The sequence below is a fragment of the Oncorhynchus clarkii genome, chromosome 13 (genome assembly GCF_045791955.1).
Source record: "Oncorhynchus clarkii lewisi isolate Uvic-CL-2024 chromosome 13, UVic_Ocla_1.0, whole genome shotgun sequence".
NCBI lineage: Eukaryota > Metazoa > Chordata > Actinopteri > Salmoniformes > Salmonidae > Oncorhynchus > Oncorhynchus clarkii.
This window is the reverse complement of record NC_092159.1, coordinates 67,197,051-67,220,573: the sequence shown is the minus strand read 5'-3', so window position 1 is coordinate 67,220,573 and position 23,523 is coordinate 67,197,051. Positions and strand designations below refer to the sequence as shown.

At 44.3% G+C, this 23,523-nt stretch overlaps 1 protein-coding gene and 1 pseudogene across 4 annotated transcripts in view; one reads left to right on the top strand and one right to left on the bottom strand.

The window, feature by feature from the left end:
• The window catches only part of LOC139365280 (neuronal-specific septin-3-like), a 150,682-nt gene extending 142,359 nt beyond the window's left edge, over positions 1-8,323 (top strand). For all 4 annotated transcript variants that reach the window (XM_071102792.1, XM_071102795.1, XM_071102794.1 and 1 more), the window contains 3 exons: positions 135-231; positions 4,963-5,014; positions 7,977-8,323. In XM_071102792.1, coding sequence (XP_070958893.1) covers positions 135-231; positions 4,963-5,014; positions 7,977-8,169 — 342 coding nt within the window. In that variant the 3' untranslated portion in view covers positions 8,170-8,323. The remainder of the gene's footprint in view (positions 1-134; positions 232-4,962; positions 5,015-7,976) is intronic.
• Positions 8,324-19,377: 11,054 nt separating this feature from the next.
• The window catches only part of LOC139424128 (F-box/LRR-repeat protein 16-like), a 23,837-nt pseudogene continuing 19,691 nt past the window's right edge, over positions 19,378-23,523 (bottom strand).

The following is a 23,523-nucleotide window of genomic DNA, read 5'->3' as shown; positions in this document are numbered from 1 at the left end:
CCCTTGTCTGGTCCTCTCCTGGTACTCCTCTCCTGGTACTCCTCTCCTGGTACTCCCCTCTTACCTTTCCCCTGTCTGGTCCTCTCCTGGTACTCCCCTCTTACCTTTCCCCTCTCCTGGTATTCTGTGTGCAGGAAAACATTCCGTTTGCGGTGGTGGGGACAGACAAGGAACACCAGGTAAACGGGAACAAGGTCCTGGGCAGGAAAACCAAATGGGGCATCATAGAGGGTGAGTGTGTTTACATTATCAATACATTATCATAGAGGGTCAGTGTGTTTACATTATCAATACATTATCATAGAGGGTCAGTGTGTTTACATTATCAATACATTATCATAGAGGGAGAGTGTGTTTACATGATCAACACATTATCACAGAGGAAGAGTGTGTTTACATTATAAATACATGATCACAGAGAGCCAGTGTGTTTACATGATCAACACATTATCATAGAGAGCCAGTGTGTTTACATGATCAACACATTATCATAGAGGGCCAGTGTGTTTACATTATTACGGATGATGTGTTTCATGTTTTGAGTTTATTTGCCATATTTATACATACAACCTGAATCACAGAGTGGAGATTGACTGGGATTATTACTAAAAATATGCCTAAATCACAGAGTGGAGATTGACTGGGATTATTACTAATAATATGCCTAAATCATAGAGTGGACATTGACTGGGATTATTACTAATAATATGCCTGAATCATAGAGTGTAGATTGACTGGGATTATTACTAATAATATGCCTGAATCATAGAATTATTTGGTTTTGTTTCTGAACACCTAATAATATGCATAATGAGTAGTAGTAATAATAATAATAATAGTAGTAGTAATAATAATATGCATAATGAGTAGTAGTAATAATAATAATAATAATAGTAGTAGTAATAATAATAATAATATGCATAATGAGTAGTGATAGTAATAATAGTAATAATATGCATAATGAGTAGTAGTAATAATAATATGCATAATGAGTAGTAGTAGTAATAATAATATGCATAATGCGTAGTAGTAATAATAATAATAATATGCATAATGAGTAGTAGTAATAATAATAATAATAATATGCATAATGAGTAGTAGTAGTAGTAATAATCTGCATAATGAGTAGTAGTAATAATAATATGCATAATGAGTAGTAGTAATAATAATAATAATATGCATAATGAATAGTAGTAATAATAATAATAATATGCATAATGAGTAGTAGTAATAATAATAATAATATGCATAATGAATAGTAGTAATAATTATAATAATATGCATAATGAATAGTAGTAATAATAATAATAATATGCATAATGAGTAGTAGTAGTAATAATAATATGAATAATGAGTAGTAATAATAATATGCATAATGAGTAGTAGTAATAATGTGCATAATGAGTAGTAGTAGTAGTAATAATATGCATAATGAGTAGTAATAATAATATGCATAATGAGTAGTAGTAATAATGTGCATAATGAGTAGTAGTAATAATATGCATAATGAGTAGTAGTAATAATAATATGCATAATGAGTAGTAGTAATAACAATACGCATAATGAGTAGTAATAATAATATGCATAATGAGTAGTAGTAATAATGTGCATAATGAGTAGTAGTAATAATAATAATATGCATAATGAGTAGTAGTAATAATGTGCATAATGAGTAGTAGTAATAATAATATGCATAATGAGTAGTAGTAATAATAATATGCATAATGAGTAGTAGTAATAACAATATGCATAATGAGTAGTAATAATAATATGCATAATGAGTAGTAGTAATAATGTGCATAATGAGTAGTAGTAATAATAATAATATGCATAATGAGTAGTAGTAGTAATAATAATATGCATAATGAGTAGTAGTAGTAATAATAATATGCATAATGAGTAGTAGTAGTAATAATAATATGCATAATGAGTAGTAGTAATAATAATAATATGCATAATGAGTAGTAGTAATAATGTGCATAATGAGTAGTAGTAGTAATAATGTGCATAATGAGTAGTAGTAATAATAATATGCATAATGAGTAGTAGTAATAATAATATGCATAATGAGTAGTAGTAATAATAATAATATGCATAATGAGTAGTACACCTTTATTACACCTTTATTTAACCAGGTAGGCTAGTTGAGAACACCTTTATTTAACCAGGTAGGCAAGTTGAGAACAAGTTCTCATTTACAATTGCGACCTGGCCAAGATAAAGCAAAGCAGTTCGACACATACAACGACAGAGTTACACATGGAGTAAAACAAACATACAGTCAATAATACCGTATAAACAAGTCTATATACAATGTGAGCAAATGAGGTGAGATAAGGGAGGTAAAGGCAAAAAAAGGCCATGGTGGCAAAGTAGATACAATATAGCAAGTAAAACACTGGAATGGTAGATTTACAATGGGAGAAAGTGCAAAGTAGAAATAAAAATAATGGGGGTGCAAAGGAGCAAAATAAATAAATAAATAAAATACAGTAGGGAAAGAGGTAGTTGTTTGGGCTAAATTATAGGTGGGCTATGTACAGGTGCAGTAATCTGTGAGCTGCTCTGACAGTTGGTGCTTAAAGCTAGTGAGGGAGATAAGTGTTTCCAGTTTCAGAGATTTTTGTAGTTCGTTCCAGTCATTGGCAGCAGAGAACTGGAAGGAGAGGCGGCCAAAGAAAGAATTGGTTTTGGGGGTGACTAGAGAGATATACCTGCTGGAGCGTGTGCTACAGGTGGGAGATGCAATGGTGACCAGCGAGCTGAGATAAGGGGGGACTTTACCTAGCAGGGTCTTGTAGATGACATGGAGCCAGTGGGTTTGGCGACGAGTATGAAGCGAGGGCCAGCCAACGAGAGCGTACAGGTCGCAATGGTGGGTAGTATATGGGGCTTGGGTGACAAAACGGATTGCACTGTGATAGACTGCATCCAATTTGTTGAGTAGGGTATTGGAGGCTATTTTGTAAATGACATCGCCAAAGTCGAGGATTGGTAGGATGGTCAGTTTTACAAGGGTATGTTTGGCAGCATGAGTGAAGGATGCTTTGTTGCGAAATAGGAAGCCAATTCAAGATTTAACTTTGGATTGGAGATGTTTGATATGGGTCTGGAAGGAGAGTTTACAGTCTAACCAGACACCTAAGTATTTGCAGTTGTCCACGTATTCTAAGTCGGATCCGTCCAGAGTAGTAATGTTGGACAGGCGGGTAGGTACAGGTAGCGATTGGTTGAAGAGCATGCATTTAGTTTTACTTGTATTTAAGAGCAATTGGAGGCCACGGAAGGAGAGTTGTATGGCATTGAAGCTTGCCTGGAGGGTTGTTAACACAGTATCCAAAGAAGGGCCAGAAGTATACAGAATGGTGTCGTCTGCATAGAGGTGGATCAGAGACTCACCAGCAGCAAGAGCGACCTCATTGATGTATACAGAGAAGAGAGTCGGTCCAAGAATTGAACCCTGTGGCACCCCCATAGAGACTGCCAGAGGTCCGGACAGCAGACCCTCCGATTTGACACACTGAACTCTATCAGAGAAGTAGTTGGTGAACCAGGCGAGGCAATCATTTGAGAAACCAAGGCTGTCGAGTCTGCCGATGAGGATGTGGTGATTGACAGAGTCGAAAGCCTTGGCCAGATCAATGAATACGGCTGCACAGTAATGTTTCTTATCGATGGCGGTTAAGATATCATTTAGGACCTTGAGCGTGGCTGAGGTGCACCCATGACCAGCTCTGAAACCAGATTGCATAGCAGAGAAGGTATGGTGAGATTCGAAATGGTCGGTAATCTGTTTGTTGACTTGGCTTTCGAAGACCTTAGAAAGGCATGGTAGGATAGATATAGGTCTGTAGCAGTTTGGGTCAAGAGTGTCACCCCTTTTGAAGAGGGGGATGACCGCAGCTGCTTTCCAATCTTTGGGAATCTCAGACGACACGAAAGAGAGGTTGAACAGGCTAGTAAAAGGGGTGGCAACAATTTTGGCAGATAATTTTAGAATGAAAGGGTCCAGATTGTCTAGCCCGGCTGATTTGTAGGGGTCCAGATTTTGCAGCTCATTCAGAACATCAGTTGAGCAGATTTGGGAGAAGGAGAAATGGGGAAGGCTTGGGCGAGTTGTTGTGGGGGGTGCAGTGCTGTTGACCGGGGTAGGAGTAGCCAGGTGGAAAGCATGGCCAGCCGTAGAAAAATGCTTATTGAAATTCTCAATTATGGTGGATTTATCAGTGGTGACAGTGTTTCCTATCTTCAGTGCAGTGGGCAGCTGGGAGGAGGGGTTCTTATTCTCCATGGACTTTACAGTGTCCCAGAACTTTTTTGAGTTAGTGTTGCAGGAAGCAAATTTCTGCTTGATGGTTAGGAAGGCATTTTTTAAAAATATCCAGGCATCCTCTACTGACGGGATGAGATCAATATCCTTCCAGGATACCCCGGCCAGGTCGATTAGAAAGGCCTGCTCGCTGAAGTGTTTCAGGGAGCGTTTTACAGTGATGAGTGGAGAGAGACTGAGAGAGAGAGAGAGAGAGAGAGAGACTGAGAGAGAGAGAGAGAGGGGGAGAGAGAGACTGAGAGAGAGAGAGAGAGAGACTGAGAGAGAGAGAGAGAGCGACTGAGAGAGAGAGAGAGAGAGAGACTGAGAGAGAGAGAGAGAGAGAGAGACTGAGAGAGAGAGAGAGAGAGCGACTGAGAGAGAGAGATTTGAAAAGTCTTTATTCTTTTGGAATGTAATGTTTGCCTGTAAATTTTTTTATTTGTTTATTTCACTTTAGTTTATTATCTATTTCACTTGCTTTGACAATGTAAACATATGTTTCTCAATGACAATAAATCCCTTAAATTGACATTGAATTGAAAGAGAGAGAGAGAGAGAAAGAGAGACAAAGGGCTGGTGTTCCATGGATGTGGTGCAATGACTGGTTTTAACCTGTTTTAATCAGTCTGTTCTATTCTGTCTGTCCATAGTTGAAAACGTGGCACATTGTGAGTTTACCAACTTGAGAGACCTGCTGATTAGGTGAGTTCCAGTTACACATACAACCACTCACCCCCACATGTATGTACACACGCATGCTAGTTGGGGTGGTCTAGAGGTCCAGGCCTCTGCCTCTGGACCACATGTATGTACACACGCATGCTAGTTGGGGTGGTCTAGAGGTCCAGGCCTCTGCCTCTGGACCACATGTACACACACATGCTAGTTGGGGTGGTCTAGAGGTCCAGGCCTCTGCCTCTGGACCACATGTACACACATGCTATGCTGCCTGGGGTGGTCTAGAGGTCCAGGCCTCTGCCTCTGGACCACATGTACACACATGCTATGCTGCCTGGGGTGGTCTAGAGCTCCAGGCCTCTGCCTCTGGACCACATGTACACACATGCTATGCTGCCTGGGGTGGTCTAGAGGTCCAGGCCTCTGTCTCTGGACCACATGTACACACGCATGCTAGTTGGGGTGGTCTAGAGGTCCAGGCCTCTGTCTCTGGACCACATGTACACACGCATGCTGCCTGGGGTGGTCTAGAGGTCCAGGCCTCTGCCTCTGGACCACATGTACACACATGCTATGCTGCCTGGGGTGGTCTAGAGGTCCAGGCCTCTGTCTCTGGACCACATGTACACACGCATGCTAGTTGGGGTGGTCTAGAGGTCCAGGCCTCTGTCTCTGGACCACATGTACACATGCTATGCTGCCTGGGGTGGTCTAGAGGTCCAAGCCTCCATCATCTGTTGTTCAGTTGTCTATCCTTCATCATCCATCATATCAGCTGTCTATCCTTCATCATCCATCATATCAGCTGTCTATCCTTCATCATCCATCATATCAGCTGTCTGTCCTTCATCATCCATCATATCAGCTGTCTATCCTTCATCATCCATCATATCAGCTGTCTGTCCTTCATCATCCATCATATCAGCTGTCTATCCTTCATCATCCATCATATCAGCTGTCTATCCTTCATCATCCATCATATCAGCTGTCTATCCTTCATCATCCATCATATCAGCTGTCTGTCCTTCATCATATCAGCTGTCTGTCCTTCATCATATCAGCTGTCTGTCCTTCATCATATAAGCTGTCTATCCTTCATCATCCATCATATCAGCTGTCTATCCTTCATCATCCATCATATCAGCTGTCTATCCTTCATCGTCCATCTTATCAGCTGTCTGTCCTTCATCATCCATCATATCAGCTGTCAATCCTTCATCATTCATCATATCAGCTGTCTATCCTTCATCATCCATCATATCAGCTGTCTGTCCTTCATCATCCATTATATCAGCTGTCTATCCTTCATCGTATCAGCTGTTTGTCCTTCATCATATCAGCTGTCTTCCTTCATCATCCATCATATCAGCTGTATATCCTTCATCATCCATCTTATCAGCTGTCTGTCCTTCATCATCCATCATATCAGCTGTCTGTCCTTCATCATATCAGCTGTCTATCCTTCATCATCCTTCATATCAGCTGTCTATCCTTCATCATCCACCATATCAGCTGTCTATCCTTCATCATCCATCTTATCAGCTGTCTGTCCTTCATCATATCAGCTGTCTATCCTTCATCATCCATCATATCAGCTGTCTATCCTTCATCATCCATCATATCAGCTATCTTTCATCATCCATTATATCAGTTGTCTATCCTTCATCATCCATCATATCAGCTGTCTATCCTTCATCATCCATCATATCAGCTGTCTATCCTTCATCATCCATCATATCAGCTATCCTTCATCATCCATTATATCAGTTGTCTAACCTTCATCATCCATTATATCAGCTGTCTGTCCTTCATCATCCATCAGCTGTCTAGTCTTCATCATCCATTATATCAGCTGTCTGTCCTTCATCATCCATTATATCAGCTGTCTGTCCTTCATCATCCATCATATCAGCTGTCTGTCCTTCATCATCCATCACATCAGTTGTCTATCCTTCATCATCCATCATATCAGCTGTCTATCCTTCATCATCCATCATATCAGCTATCCTTCATCATCCATTATATCAGTTGTCCGTCCTTCATCATCCATTATATCAGCTGTCTGTCCTTCATCATCCATCAGCTGTCTAGTCTTCATCATCCATTATATCAGCTGTCTATCCTTCATCAACCATCATATCAGCTGTCTATCCTTCATCATATCAGCTGTCTGTCCTTCATCATATCAGCTGTCTATCCTTCATCATCTCAGCTGTCTGTCCTTCATCATATCAGCTGTCTGTCCTTCATCATATCAGCTGTCTATCCTTCATCATCCGTCATATCAGCTGTCTATCCTTCATCATCCATCATATCAGTTGTCTAACCTTCATCATCCATTATATCAGCTGTCTGTCCTTCATCATCCATCATATCAGCTGTCTATCCTTAATCATATCAGCTGTCTGTCCTTCATCATATCAGCTGTCTGTCCTTCATCATATCAGCTGTCTGTCCTTCATCATCCATCTTATCAGCTGTCTATCCTTCATCATCCATCATATCAGTTGTCTAACCTTCATCATCCATTATATCAGCTGTCTATCCTTCATCATATCAGCTGTCTATCCTTAATCATATCAGCTGTCTGTCCTTCATCATATCAGCTGTCTATCCTTCATCATATCAGCTGTCTGTCCTTCATCATATCAGCTGTCTGTCCTTCATCATCCATCTTATCAGCTGTCTATCCTTCATCATCCATCATATCAGTTGTCTAACCTTCATCATCCATTATATCAGCTGTCTGTCCTTCATCATCCATCATATCAGCTGTCTATCCTTCATCATATCAGCTGTCTATCCTTCATCATCCATCATATCAGCTGTCTATCCTTCATCATATCAGCTGTCTATCCTTAATCATCTGTTGTTCAACTGTCTATCTGCCCTGATGCTGTTTGTGTTTTTGTCTACAATATTTTAACCTATTTACATAAATAAACATGCATTGAGTGTTTTTGTGTTTGTCTGTGTGTCCTTAAAGGTCCCACCTGCAGGACCTGAAGGACGTGACCCACAACATCCACTATGAGACATTCCGCGTCAGGAGACTGAACGAGAGTAACCTGACCGTCCACGGTCTGGCCCTGTCCTGCTTTCCAATGGAGAACGGGACCCACGGAACCAACGGAACCAATGGAACCTCGGACAGGAGCGAATCAGAGAGCCACCTCTGAGGGGGACCACAGAGTGCGCCGCACACAGCAGCAGCTCCAGCTTCCTGCTCACAGCTTCCTGTTTCCTGTTTTGACTGCAAAATGGTTGGTCGACCGTTTCCCCCAATCGGAACACGAGAAAGAGAGCGAAAGAAAGAAAGAGGAACTTTTTTTTTTTAACAAAGGAGAGATGTTTTCGGTGGCCACCACACCTTGGATTTTGAACATTTTATTGAGTTTTACTAAAGACATTATTGATAAGAAATGCATTTAAACTTCATATATGAATATATATTTTCTCAGAATGAGTTTATATGTCCTGGAAGCAGGGTCACACAGGGCTGGAAGAGCAGAGATACATGGAGAGAGAGAAACAGAGGGGGAGAGTGAGGGATGGAGAGGGGGAGAGTGAGAAATGGAGAGGGGGAGAGTGAGGGATGGAGAGAGAAAAACAGTGGGGGAGAGTGAGGGATGAGAGAGAAAAACAGTGGGGGAGAGTGAGGGATGGAGAGAGAAAAACAATGGGGGAGAGTGTGGGATGGAGAGGGGGGGATTGATGGATTGAGGGGGGAGATTGATGGATGGAGGGGGGGAGAGTGGGGGATGGAGAGAGAAATGAAAACAGAGAGAGAGAGAGAGAGAGAGGTAGGGTGAGAGATGGAGAGAGAGAGGGATGGAGAGAGAGAGAGAAAAAACAGAGAGGGGAGAGAGAGGAGGAGGTGTGTTATGTGCTCAGACAATGTTGTTTCTGCAATACATAATATATATGTTTATGCAGTATCATTGTTTACACTCATACTACCCTGGAATTCAGAATACTGGAATCACCTGCCTGAGAGTGATTTACAGTATACTGTAGCTAACACAGCTACAGCCTCCTGTTTCTACAGTATACTGTAGCTAACACAGCTACAGCCTCCTGTTTCTACAGTATACTGTAGCTAACACAGCTACAGCCTCCTGTTTCTACAGTATACTGTAGCTAACACAGCTACAGCCTCCTGTATTCTACAGTACCCACGTCCATTCAACTACAGCCTCCTGTTTCTACAGTATACTGTAGGTAATACAGCTACAGCCTCCTGTATTCTACAGTACCCAGGTCCATTCAGCTACAGCCTCCTGTATTCTACAGTACCCAGGTCCATTCAGCTACAGCCTCCTGTATTCTACAGTACCCACGTCCATTCAACTACAGCCTCCTGTATTCTACAGTACCCAGGTCCATTCAGCTACAGCCTCCTGTGTCTACAGTATACTGTAGGTAACACAGCTACAGCCTCCTGTATTCTACAGTATACTGTAGGTAACACAGCTACAGCCTCCTGTATTCTACAGTATACTGTAGCTAACACAGCAACAGCCTCCTGTATTCTACAGTACCCAGGTCCATTCAGCTACAGCCTCCTGTATTCTACAGTACCCACGTCCATTCAGCTACAGCCTCCTGTATTCTACAGTACCCACGTCCATTCAACTACAGCCTCCTGTATTCTACAGTATACTGTAGCTAACACAGCAACAGCCTCCTGTATTCTACAGTACCCAGGTCCATTCAGCTACAGCCTCCTGTATTCTACAGTACCCACGTCCATTCAGCTACAGCCTCCTGTATTCTACAGTACCCACGTCCATTCAGCTGCAGCCTCCTGTATTCTACAGTACCCACGTCCATTCAGCTGCAGCCTCCTGTATTCTACAGTACCCACGTCCATTCAGCTGCAGCCTCCTGTATTCTACAGTACCCACGTCCATTCAGCTGCAGCCTCCTGTAGTCTACAGTACCCACGTCCATTCAGCTGCAGCCTCCTGTATTCTACAGTACCCACGTCCATTCAGCTACAGCCTCCTGTATTCTACAGTACCCAGGTCCATTCAGCTACAGCCTTCTGTATTCTACAGTACCCACGTCCATTCAGCTACAGCCTCCTGTATTCTACAGTACCCACGTCCATTCAGCTACAGCCTCCTGTATTCTACAGTACCCACGTCCATTCAGCTGCAGCCTCCTGTATTCTACCGAGGGTCGAGTGTCTGTGTGTTTTAGTTTTTTCCCAATTCAATTAAAACCTAGACAACCAGATGAAGGGAGATCCTTACTAATTAGTGACCTTAATTCCTCCAGCAAGAACGAGGGTTGTGGCGAAAACCTGCAGACACTCTGTCCTCCGTGAAATGAGTTCGTGGTCTGTTTGCTACTGTGTGAAATCCTGCAGTGTGGCTTTGCTTGAATTCCTCTCTGTTTCTCCATCTCTCAAAGGATGGCAGCCTTTATAAAACACGGTCTGAATACTGTCAGAGCCGTAGCCTAGCCTGTGTATGGCTTATGATCCTCTCTCTATAACACGGTCTGAATACTGTCAGAGCTGTAGCCTAGCCTGTGTATGGCTTATGATCCTCTCTCTATAACACGGTCTGAATACTGTCAGAGCTGTAGCCTAGCCTGTGTATGGCTTATGATCCTCTCTCTATAACACGGTCTGAATACTGTCAGAGCCGTAGCCTAGCCTGTGTATGGTTTATGAACCTCTCTCTATAACACGGTCTGAATACTGTCAGAGCCGTAGCCTAGCCTGTGTATGGCTTATGAACCTCTCTCTATAACACTGTCTGAATACTGTCAGAGCCGTAGCCTAGCCTGTGTATGGTTTATGAACCTCTCTCTATAACACGGGCGTAGGCCTGTAATATATTCAGACGCTGCATTTCATTTAATACGCATGTTGACTTAAAAAAATAAGAAAATGTATTTTTTTCCAGAAAGGTATTTTTGGTTTTGTTACCTTTTCCACCTGCGGTAAACGTCGATCCACACATACCTATCCATACACACGTGTCCATCCATACGTACACAGTCCAGTTAACCTCCAGGGGTCTTCCTGTGTTGTGTATAGAGGGACCTCCTTTATAGATCCCTTCTGTCTCCTTCCCCGATGGCGAGCTGTGCTGTTTGGAGAGAGGGCTCCACCTAGAGGCCAAGTGGAGGAATGACCCCGGGAGTCAGAGGCAAGAGGACACAAACTGTACTCTCTCTCTCACCAAAGTGTCTCGGATTGCAAAATTCCCAGTAGCTCTCAATGATACTATGTTATGGGAGATAACAATAAATGATTCAGACAGGATTAGATTAGACCAGGTTACCCTCCTCTGTTTTATGGCTTTGAATGTGCCTAACTGTAACTTAGAGACCCCCAACTTCCTGTTTTAACGTTGACATGTGAAATGTGATGCTAGGAGGAACGCTTTTCCGTTCACACAGATTAAAGCCCACTTCGTCCTATAAGCCTTCTCCAGTGAACGTGTCTCGTAGTCCGGGACTATATGCTTAATCTGTGTTGGGGAAACGGGTCCTGTGACAACCGTGTGTGTGTGTGTGTGTTTTTCCCCATTTTAAAGCCTGTCCTGTCCTCACAGACTGACTGCCTCTTCTTTAGCTGTCTGTTTTTAGACCCGATCACTAGATCATCACCCACTGTTGTCCATTAAAAAGGTACATCCCTCCCTCATTTACATACCTAGTGTTGACCTGGTACACAGCCTCTTCAGCTGTGGGCTGCCTATAAATACACACACACACACACACACACACACACACACACACACACACACACACACACACACACACACACACACACACACACACACACACTCACACACACACACTCACACACACACACACACACACACACACACACACACACACACACACAGACACACACTCACACTCACACTCACACTCACACACACACTCACACACACACCCACCCGTGACGTGACAATGTTTGTGTTGTTGTTTATCTCCTGTCTCTGATGTTTTATAGTGCTGTAGCCTAATGTTCTGTACGCTGCCTCCTGATAGACCCTTGTTTTACACATCAATAAACACCGTTGATCTACCATCAAATGATTGTCCCTGTTACAGGTCTGAGTGGTGGGGCCCCTGTGACTCACAACTCACAAACAACAGGGAGAATCACCATCGCATTTCCTGGATTCCTCAAAGCCCGTTCTCCTCGCCTCTTTCTCAAAAACCCCCGTTGGATGAGAATGCCAAACAGGAGGGACCTCTCTGACCTTCTCATCCAATGGGTTTTGAGGAGGCGGTGAGGAGAGAGAGAGAGAGAGAGAGAGAGGACGCGAGCGATCACGGAAACCGCAATGGAGGTTCTCCCTATAAGGCCACGTACACAAGTTGTACGGCCGATGTTTGGCACAGCAGTCGTGATAAGAGTGGCAGGTTATCTGCATAAAAAGTGTTGGGGGACAAACCTTCACATAAATATCAGTTGCATCACAACAACAATTGTTGTCACATGTGTATAAAAATGCAGGTACGCACCACTGTGAGTTGCTTTGAATAAAAGCCTTGGCTAAAATGGCAATGTAGGAGGATGAAAGGAAGGAGATGAGGCACGCGGTTTAGTTTTGTACAACTTTTACTAAAACGGTGCAGACTGGAACCAAATACCGTGTCAAAAAACAACAACTGCTCTCTGACAAGGCACTGCAGCCATCCTTCAGAATCACCACAGAATCTCCCGTCCCAATCAAATCCATTAGAATCACCACACCTCTTTCTCTCCCGTCCCAATCAAATCCATTAGAATCACCACACCTCTTTCTCTCCGGCCCAATCAAATCCTTTAGATTCACCACACCGCTTTCTCTCCCGTCCAATCAAATCCATTAGATTCACCACACCGCTTTCTCTCCCGTCCAATCAAATCCATTAGATTCACCACACCACTTTCTCTCCCGTCCAATCAAATGTTTCATATCATCACCACAGTATCAGTATTTACACAAAAACAAAATGAGCAAAACATAATAAAAGAAACAAACCCTCAAAAACACACATCTCCATATGACCTCTGTGTCACAAATAATAAACAGAGAGATACCAAAATAGTACCCATTATATAGGAATGTAGGTAAGGGAGTGTGGCAGACAGACAAGAGGTGTAGAGTACAGTCGTCCCTAAGAGTAACATGAGCCTGTAAAAGACCAGTGTCCCTCCCAGGCCACCGTACCGCCGTATCGGGCAGATCACTGTAAAAGCTGCATAGCCGAGAGCTCTCTATGGATGGAATCCCGGGCCCTAAATACCCCATAGACCAGTGTCCCTCCCAGGCCACCATACCGTATCGGGCAGATCACTGTAAACTCAGTTTAAACTGTAAACTCAGTTTAAACTGAAACAGTTGAACCAATGGAGACCTGGATAGAAGTCACATGTTCAGTCACCAACTGTTTTCCCTCCATAGACGTTCTGAACAGCATGTTTCTGTCCTGTCTTCAGATGCTCTACGTAACAGACCAGTGTCCCTCCCAGTTGTTGACAGTGTTCTGGAGACTGATGTGTTTTAACCCTCTGAACATGTTCCTCTTGTGTCAATCAGAAGGACTTACAACATACTTTTATTGTTCTAATTATTATACAGTGTCTTATTCATCAGTACAGAGTTTTAACCTGTTGGGTTGGTCCCCATGTGGGAGAAAAATACATCAAACATGTCCCTGGACTCTTCCTCTGTTAGACACAAGGAGAGAGAGGGGGAGAGAGAGGGAGTGGGAGGGAGAGAGAGGGGGACAGAGGGAGAGGGAGAGGGAGTGGGAGGGAGAGAGAGGGAGGGAGTGGGAGGGAGAGAGAGGGGGAGAGAGGGAGAGGGAGAGGGAGTGGGAGGGAGAGAGAGGGAGGGAGGGAGTGGGAGGGAGAGAGAGGGAGAGGGAGAGAGGGAGAGAGAGAGGGAGAGAGATAGGGAGAGAGGGAGAGAGAGAGAGAGATAATTGGTGGGTGATGACAAATGCCCCTGGACAGTTCTTCTGTTAGAGATAGAGGGGGGAGGGGGGAGTGCTGTCAGCTTGGTGCTTGGCCTTAACATAGGTACAGTACAGTATGTCCAGTGTACAGTAGAGCTGTACAGGGTTGAGGTTGGGGAGTGATGATGTCAGTAATCCAGCCATTTTGCAGCTAGCTAAATTAACCAATCCAGCTATCCTAGCTAAACTGACAGTAGCAGCTAGCTAAGCTAACCAATCCAGCTATCCTAGCTAAACTGACAGTATGCAGCTAGCTAAGCTAACCAATCCAGCTATCCTAGCTAAACTGACAGTATGCAGCTAGCTAAGCTAACCAATCCAGCTATCCTACCTAGCTAAACTGACATTATGCAGCTAGCTAAGCTAACCAATCTAGCTATCCTAGCTAAACTGACAGTATGCAGCTAGCTAAGCTAACCAATCCTGTTAGCTTAGCTAGGGGTCGGGAAAAAGACTACCGAAAGAAAACATTCTGTGCTGGGCTCTCCCGGACGTTACAAATCTGTAAGCCCACAACAGCTCATTATTTTCACAGCACTCTCGAGATTCAATGTGAATTTATAAAATTGCAATCAAGTACTGTTGAAGTAAAGCTGGACACAAAAGTCAAGATAGCTATCAGAACAAAAATAGAATCCCCTAGTGGACCAGCAGCCACAGCTAAGAGCTAGAATCACCTAGTGGACCAGCAGCCACAGCTAAGAGCTAGAATCCCCTAGTGGACCAGCAGCCACAGCTAAGAGCTAGAATCCCCTAGTGGACCAGCAGCCTCAGCTAAGAGCTAGAATCCACTAGTGGACCAGCAGCCACAGCTAAGAGCTAGAATCCCCTAGGGGACCAGCAGCCACAGCTAAGAGCTAGAATCACCTAGTGGACCAGCAGCCACAGCTAAGAGCTAGAATCCCCTAGGGGACCAGCAGCTAAGAGCTAGAATCCCCTAGTGGACCAGCAGCCACAGCTAAGAGCTAGAATCCCCTAGTGGACCGGCAGCTAAGCGCTAGAATTCCCTAGTGGACCAGCAGCCACAGCTAAGAGCTAGAATCCACTAGTGGACCAGCAGCCACAGCTAAGAGCTAGAATTCCTCCTATTGGCCAAGTAGTTGTTCTATATTGGGAATAGGTTCTTCAGGTATTGCTCAAAAGCTCCTCTTATTCCTTTACTATTCCTATGTATATTCCTTTCTCTAATAGGGCACTTCTTTTGGCTCAAAGTAGTGCACTACATAGGTAACAGGGAGCCATTTCAGATTTGCCCGTCACCTAAATGAGCCACCCGCTGACCAGTATCATGACACACGACAAACCAACAGGCTCAGCTTTAAACTGGTCTGTTTGGCTGAAAGACTGTCTCAACCAATCACAATCCTCAGTCAATAAATAAATAAATAGATAAATACATTATGTACAGCACGTCATTGAGGGTGAACAAATCAAAGTGGGACCAGTTGATTAAAAGCCTGGCCTGTAGTGTTTGTGTGAAGCAGGAAACCAGACAGTCAGGAACCCACAAGCTCACTACATGAATACTTAAGGTTAGAGAGGCAGTGAGGCTTTTAAAGGCAATGTTTTCCGGGTTCAGGGAGATCCCACTCACGGTAAACACTACATACGGTGGCTCAATGGGATAATGCCTTTAAAAGCAGAAATACCTATAACCTGCTATCGGCTGGGGGGAGGGGGGGGGGGGCTGGCCTGTACCTCTATCTGTACCTCTATCTCACCCATATCATCCCTGTCACCTCCACCTGAGAGCCAAGTACAGACTGTTATCTTTAGGACTGGAGCTGAGGGAATGTTACAACAGCTGTCTGCCTGGGGGTCTGGCGGTGGGATGCAGTGTGTGTGTGTGTGTGTGTGTGTGTGTGTGTGTGTGTGTGTGTGTGTGTGTGTGTACCTAAGCCGTACCTAAATATAGCATGAGAAAATTACCCTGTGTGGCGTAAGGAGGTGTAAGCTACGCTGTAAACTGTTACAGTCAACTCAACCTGGAAGTCATTATGAATCAACTGTTACAGTCAGCTCAACCTGGATGTCATTATGAATCAACTGTTACAGTCAGCTCAACCTGGAAGTCATTATGAATCAACTGTTACAGTCAGCTCAACCTGGATGTCATTATGAATCAACTGTTACAGTCAACTCAACCTGGATGTCATTATGAATCAACTGTTACAGTCAACTCAACCTGGAAGTCATTATGAATCAACTGTTACAGTCAGCTCAACCTGGATGTCATTATGAATCAACTGTTACAGTCAGCTCAACCTGGACGTCATTATGAATCAACTGTTACAGTCAGCTCAACCTGGATGTCATTATGAATCAACTGTTACAGTCAACTCAACCTGGATGTCATTATGAATCAACTGTTACAGTCAACTCAACCTGGATGTCATTATGAATCAACTGTTACAGTCAACTCAACCTGGATGTCATTATGAAACAAATCCTCAGAAGGAAGCAAGCTGAGGACCCCCCCTCCCACACACACACACACACACACACACACACACACACACACACACACACACACACACACACACACACACACACACACACACACACACACACACACACACACACACACACACACACACACACACACACACACACACACACACACACACACACACACAGCAGTAAGGAGAGCTGGTTCACCAGGTGAAGTTTAGAATAGAAATGAGATTATTACAAGTACAAGGACTGCAAAACTTGGCCCTTTGACAGAGCCGCCATCTTGAATGAGGACCACAAAGCATGCTGGGTAAAGGGCTCAGTCGTAGTAGTGGTCAGGGTAGACGTTGCTCATATTCACAGATCTAGGATCAGCTTGCTCTCTACCCACATCCTAACGTTAACCATTAGGGGACTCATATTCTCAGATCTAGGATCAGCTTGCTCTACCCACATCCTAACCTTGCCCATTAGGAGAAAGTCAAAATATCTGACCCTGTATCAGTTGTTAGCCTGGTCTTAAATCTCCAATATAACAGGAGGCCATCGTTCCCTCGCTCACCGTTGTGGAACGTCCTCAGTTTCACACACAGAGTCAGCTTGTGTTGAGTTGATTCAGAGACACAACGACCGTGTGTGTGTGTGTGTGTGTGTGTGTGTGTGTGTGTGTGTGTGTGTGTGTTACTGTAACGGACAGTGTAAACGGAGGTACATAGCATCAAGACGTTGAAGTAAGTCATGATGCCGGGAGGTAAAACCATGGCACATAGGATTTATATAACGGCCCTCCTCTCCCATCTAACCACTAATATTAAACTGACATACAGAATGGAATGGCAAACAGGATGGTTGGTAAGGCCAAGCTTAACCAATCAGCATCAGCTAGTGTATGTAAAGTGGAATAGAGTCTCTGTAGTCTCAGTCTGTCCTGACCCTGACCTCTGCAGGGTCTGATCAGGTGACCTCTGGGTAGAATCATCAGGATTGACCTTCCAAAACCCCAGTGTTTCCTGGGTAGTGTAGTTGTCCTGGTCCTGTACTGTAAAAGCCTCAGACACGTGTCCTCCCTCCACACAGGAATTCATTCTCAGTTGTCCTCAGATTCCCAAAATAATGTTTACAAAAATAAAATAATAATAGTAGTAATATCAACAACAAAAAGAGAGAGATGAATCGGCATGACAACGAGCGGATAAAGCGTGCAGCTCTGTCGCGTTATTCTACAGAGGCATTTTTCTTCTTTAGTCCTTTGCTAAGACATGGAGATGGAGGAGAGGAGAGGGTCTGACGTCACCCCATTCTCACACAGAGAGACACGGAGATGGAGGAGAGGAGAGGGTCTGACGTCCCCCTCATTCTCACACAGTGAGACACGGAGATGGAGGAGAGGAGAGGGTCTGACGTCCCCCTCATTCTCACACAGAGAGACACGGAGATGGAGGAGAGGAGAGGGTCTGACGTCCCCCTCATTCTCACACAGAGAGACACGGAGATGGAGGAGAGGAGAGGGTCTGACGTCCCCCCATTCTCACACAGAGAGACACGGAGATGGAGGAGAGGAGAGGGTCTGACGTCCCCCCATTCTCACACAGAGAGACACGGAGATGGAGGAGAGGAGAGGGTCTGACGTCCCCCCATTCTCACACAGAGAGACACGGAGATGGAGGAGAGGAGAGGGTCTGACGTCCCCCCATTCTCACACAGAGAGACACGGAGATGGAGGAGAGGAGAGGGTCTGACGTCCCCCCATTCTCACACAGAGAGACACGGAGATGGAGGAGAGGAGAGGGTCTGACGTCCCCCCATTCTCACACAGAGAGACACGGAGATGGAGGAGAGGAGAGGGTCTGACGTCCCCCCATTCTCACACAGAGAGACACGGAGATGGCACCGTGTCACCGCTAAGTCTGGTCGTCTGTTGGAGTTCCCTATTGTGTGTGTGTGTGTGTACAGTGTGTGTGTGTGTGTGTGTACAGTGTATGTGTGTGTGTGTACAGTGTGTGTGTGTGTGTGTGTACAGTGTGTGTGTGTGTGTGTGTACAGTGTGTGTGTGTGTGTGTGTCCCAGACTTATCCCTTTCTCCATTTTGAGTCCATCACAGCCATGTTAAACTGTCCTATCTGGTCTGTACAGAACATCCCTCTGCGCTCACATCCCTCCAATACAATACATTCCCTTTTTTATTTTACATAGTTTATCCCTCTTTCCTGTAAACGTTCCCTGGTTGATCCTGGCTGGGGCAGAGATCCTGGCTGGAGCAGAGATCCTGGCTGGAGCAGAGATCCTGGCTGGAGCAGAGATCCTGGCTGGAGCAGAGATCCAAGCTGGAGCAAAGATCCTGGCTGGAGCAGAGATCCTGGCTGGAGCAGAGATCCTGGCTGGAGCAGAGATCCAAGCTGGAGCAGAGATCCTGGCTGGAGCAGAGATCCTGGCTGGAGCAGAGATCCTGGCTGGAGCAGAGATCCTGGCTGGAGCAGAGATCCTGGCTGGAGCAGAGATCCTGGCTGGAGCAGAGATCCAAGCTGGAGCAGAGATCCTGGCTGGAGCAGAAATCCTGGCTGGAGCAGAGATCCTGGCTGGAGCAGAGATCCTGGCTGGAGCAGAGATCCTGGCTGGGGCAGAGATCCAAGCTGGAGCAGAGATCCTGGCTGGAGCAGAGATCCAAGCTGGAGCAGAGATCCTGGCTGGGGCAGAGATCCTGGCTGGAGCAGAGATCCAGGCTGGAGCAGAGATCCTGGCTGGAGCAGAGATCCTGGCTGGAGCAGAGATCCTGGCTGGAGCAGAGATCCTGGCTGGCTCCATCGACATCGTCATCATTCCTCCTCTGCGTTCGTTGGGCTGAAGTAAGGGAGTGGTCGATAGTTGGGGTAGTTGGGGTCGGGGATTGGTAGGCAGGTCAGTTGGTAGTTGGATAAGGTGGTAGGTTAGAGGGGTGTGTGATGGGGATCCGGGGGCGGGGGAGGGGCTACTCGATGACCATGCAGCGTGTCAGGTGTTGTGAGTAGTACTTGAAGAGTTCGGCTGTGGCTCCAGGACAGTTGGTCAACTCCAACTCCTCTAGATCCTGAATCTGGATCAAACCAGATAGACCTGTAGTGGTTAGGAGTGGACAACCTGGGGGGGCAGAGAGATAGAGAAAGAGATAGAGAGAGGAGCACGAGAGAGAGAGATAGAGAGAGAGGTGGAGAGAGAGAGGTGGAGAAAGAGATAGAGAGAGAGGTGGAGAGAGGAGCACGAGAGAGAGAGAGAGAGAGAGAGGTGGAGAGAGGAGCACAAGAGAGAGAGAGAGAGAGAGGTGGAGAGAGGAGCACGAGAGAGAGAGAGAGATAGAGAGAGAGGTGGAGAGAGGAGCACGAGAGAGAGAGAGAGAGAGAGAGAGAGAGAGAGAGAGGGGTGGAGAGAGGAGCACGAGAGCGAGAGAGAGAGAGATAGAGAGAGAGGTGGAGAGAGGAGCACGAGAGAGAGAGGGGGAAAATAGGGGTGAGAGAGAGGGAGGAGAAACAGAGAAATGGAGGTAGAGAGAAGAGAGAAAGGAGAAAGAGAGAGATGGGGAGGGACGCAGAGAGAGAAGAAAGATAACAGAAACCCAAGTCAGACTAATACAGTAGATGGTAAAAGTCTAGAGAACAAAAACCCAGTCTGACTTGTGTTTCTAATATAGTTAATAGTTTCCTTCTATCTATTCTATCATTCTATCATTGTATCTATTATATCCATTCTATCCTTGTGTCCTATCTATTCTATCATTCTAAATATTCTATCATTCTAAATATTATATAATTCTAAATATTATATCATTCTATCTATTCTATCATTCTAAATATTATAGAATTCTAAATATTATATCATTCTATCTATTCTATCATTCTAAATATTATATCTATTCAATCATTCTATCATTCTAAATATTATATAATTCTATCATTCTAAACATTCTATCATTCCATCATTCTAAACATCCTATCATTATATTCATATAGCAATCCAAACATTCCTTTCAATCTTTATAATGAGCTTTCCTGAGATACCAGAGTTGGTCAGCAGGGGGAGGAGTGGTGCAGAGACAGACAGGACAGAGGAGAAACACAGGAAGTCCATGCATCTTAATTGTATGTCCTCTCTCCTCTCCTTGTCAAAACCTTTTGGATGAGAAGGTACAGAGGGGATGAACCTTCTCATTGGATGGGTTCTGGAAGGAGGACGCGGGGAAATCAAGGAAATGCAATTAAGATTCTCCCCATGGTTGTGTAACCAATTATCTCTCCTTCCTTTCAAAATATGCACTTGTTCACTTCCCTTCACTGATTTGACAGGAAATGACTGGTATGAGAAACATGGTGGAAACTCCCACTGGCCCACGTCTCCACCAATCCAATGCTTTCAGAGATGATTCATGTACTGTAGTCAGAGATGATTCGTGTACTGTAGTCAGAGATGATTCATGTACTGTAGTCAGAGATGACTAATGTACTGTAGTCAGAGATGATTCATGTACTGTTGTCAGGAGATGACTAATGTACTGTAGTCAGAGATGACTAATGTACTGTAGTCAGAGATGATTCATATACTGTAGTCAGAGATGATTCATGTACTGTAGTCAGAGATGATTCATGTACTGTAGTCAGAGATGATTCGTGTACTGTAGTCAGAGATGATTCATGTACTGTAGTCAGAGATGACTAATGTACTGTAGTCAGAGATGATTAATGTACTGTAGTCAGAGATGATTCATGTACTGTTGTCAGGAGATGACTAATGTACTGTAGTCAGAGATGATTCATGTACTGTTGTCAGGAGATGACTAATGTACTGTAGTCAGAGATGATTAATGTACTGTAGTCAGAGATGATTCATGTACTGTTGTCAGGAGATGACTAATGTACTGTAGTCAGAGATGATTCGTGTACTGTAGTCAGAGATGATTCATGTACTGTTGTCAGGAGATGACTAATGTACTGTAGTCAGAGATGACTAATGTACTGTAGTCAGAGATGATTCATGTACTGTTGTCAGGAGATGACTAATGTACTGTAGTCAGAGATGACTAATGTACTGTAGTCAGAGATGACTAATGTACTGTAGTCAGAGATGACTAATGTACTGTAGTCAGAGATGACTAATGTACTGTAGTCAGAGATGACTAATGTACTGTAGTCAGAGATGATTCATGTACTGTAGACAGAGATGACTAATGTACTGTAGTCAGAGATGACTAATGTACTGTAGTCAGAGATGACTAATGTACTGTAGTCAGAGATGACTAATGTACTGTAGTCAGAGATGACTAATGTACTGTAGTCAGAGATGATTCATGTACTGTAGACAGAGATGACTAATGTACTGTAGTCAGAGATGACTAATGTACTGTAGTCAGAGATGACTAATGTACTGTAGTCAGAGATGACTAATGTACTGTAGTCAGAGATGACTAATGTACTGTAGTCAGAGATGATTCATTTACTGTAGTCAGATATGATATACTGAACTCTCTCCTTCTATAGAATACCATATAGATTTACCCAGCCAGGTAGAGGAAGAGTGTGTGTGTGTGTGTGTGTGTGTGTGTGTGTGTGTGTGTGTGCGTGTGTGTGTGCGTGTGCGTGTGTGTTGGTTCCTTTGAAGTTTCCTCAGTATGGATGAGAAGGAGGACATGCCAGCTCCTGGATGACCTCTGTCCCTGTTCAGACTATGTGCGTTTGGACTGGAGGGGTTATAGCAGAGAGGAAGAGAGAGGGAACGACTGTGTGGTGGTGATCAAACCAAATGCCAGTAGTTCCTATGAGTGTCTTCAGAAAGTATTCAGACCCTTTGACCTTTTCCACATTTTGTTACGTTACAGCCTTTTTCTAAAATGGATTTGGAAAAACAACAACAACAAAAAACAGAAATATCTTATTTACATAAGTATTCAGACCCTTTGCTATGAGACTCGAAATTGAGCTCAGGTGCATCCTGTTTCCATTGATCATCCTTGAGATGTTTCTAAAACTTGATTGGAGTCCACCTGTGGTACATTCAGTTGATTGGACATTATTTGGAAAGGCACACACCTGTCTATATAAGGTCCTGGGGAAGGGATCTGGGGAAGGGTAAAATAATCAATTCTGCAGCATTGAAGGTCCCCAAGAACACAATGGCCTCCATCATTCTTAAATGGAAGAAGTTTGGAACCACCAAGACTCTTCCTAGAGCTGGCCGCCCGGCCAAACTGAGCAATCTGGAGGGAAGGGCCTTGGTCAGGGAGGTAACCAAGAACCCAATGATCACTCTGTCAGAGCTCCATAGTTCCTCTGTGGAGATGGGAGAACCTTCCAGAAGAACAACCATCTCTGCAGCACTCCACCAATCATGCCTTTATGGTAGAGTGGCCAGACGGAAGTCACTCCTCAGTAAAAGGCACATGACAGCCCGCTTGGAGTTTGCCAAAAGGCATCTAAAGGACTCTCAGACCATGAGAAACAAGATTCTCTCGTCTGATGAAACCAAGATTGAACTCTTTGGCCTGAATGCCAAGCGTCACGTCTGGAGGAAACCTGTCACCATCCCTACAGTGAAGCATGGTGGTGGCACCATCCCTACAGTGAAGCATGGTGGTGGCAGCATCATGCTGTGGGAATGTTTTTTACCTGCAGGGACTGGGAGACTAGTCAGGATCGAGGGAAAGATGAACAGAGCAAAGTACAGAGATCCTTGAAGAAAACCTGCTCTAGAGCTTCCAACAGGACAATGACCCTAAGCACACAGCCAAGTCAACACAGGAGTGGCTTTGGGACAAGTCTCTGAATGTCCTTGAGTCCGGACTTGAACCCGATCGAACATCTCTGGAGAGACCTGAAAATAGCTGTGCAGCGACACTCCCCATCCAACCTGACAGAGGTTGAAAGGATCTGCAGAGAAGAATGGGAGAAACTCCCCAAATACAGGTGTGCCAAGCTTGTAGCGTCATACCCAAGAAGACTCAAGGCTGTAGTCGCTGCCAAAGTTACTTCAACAAAGTACTGATTAAAGGGTCTGAATACTTATGTAAATGTGATATTTACAAAATATTCTAAAAACCTGTTTTTTGTTTGTCATTATGGTGTATTGTGATGTCATTATGG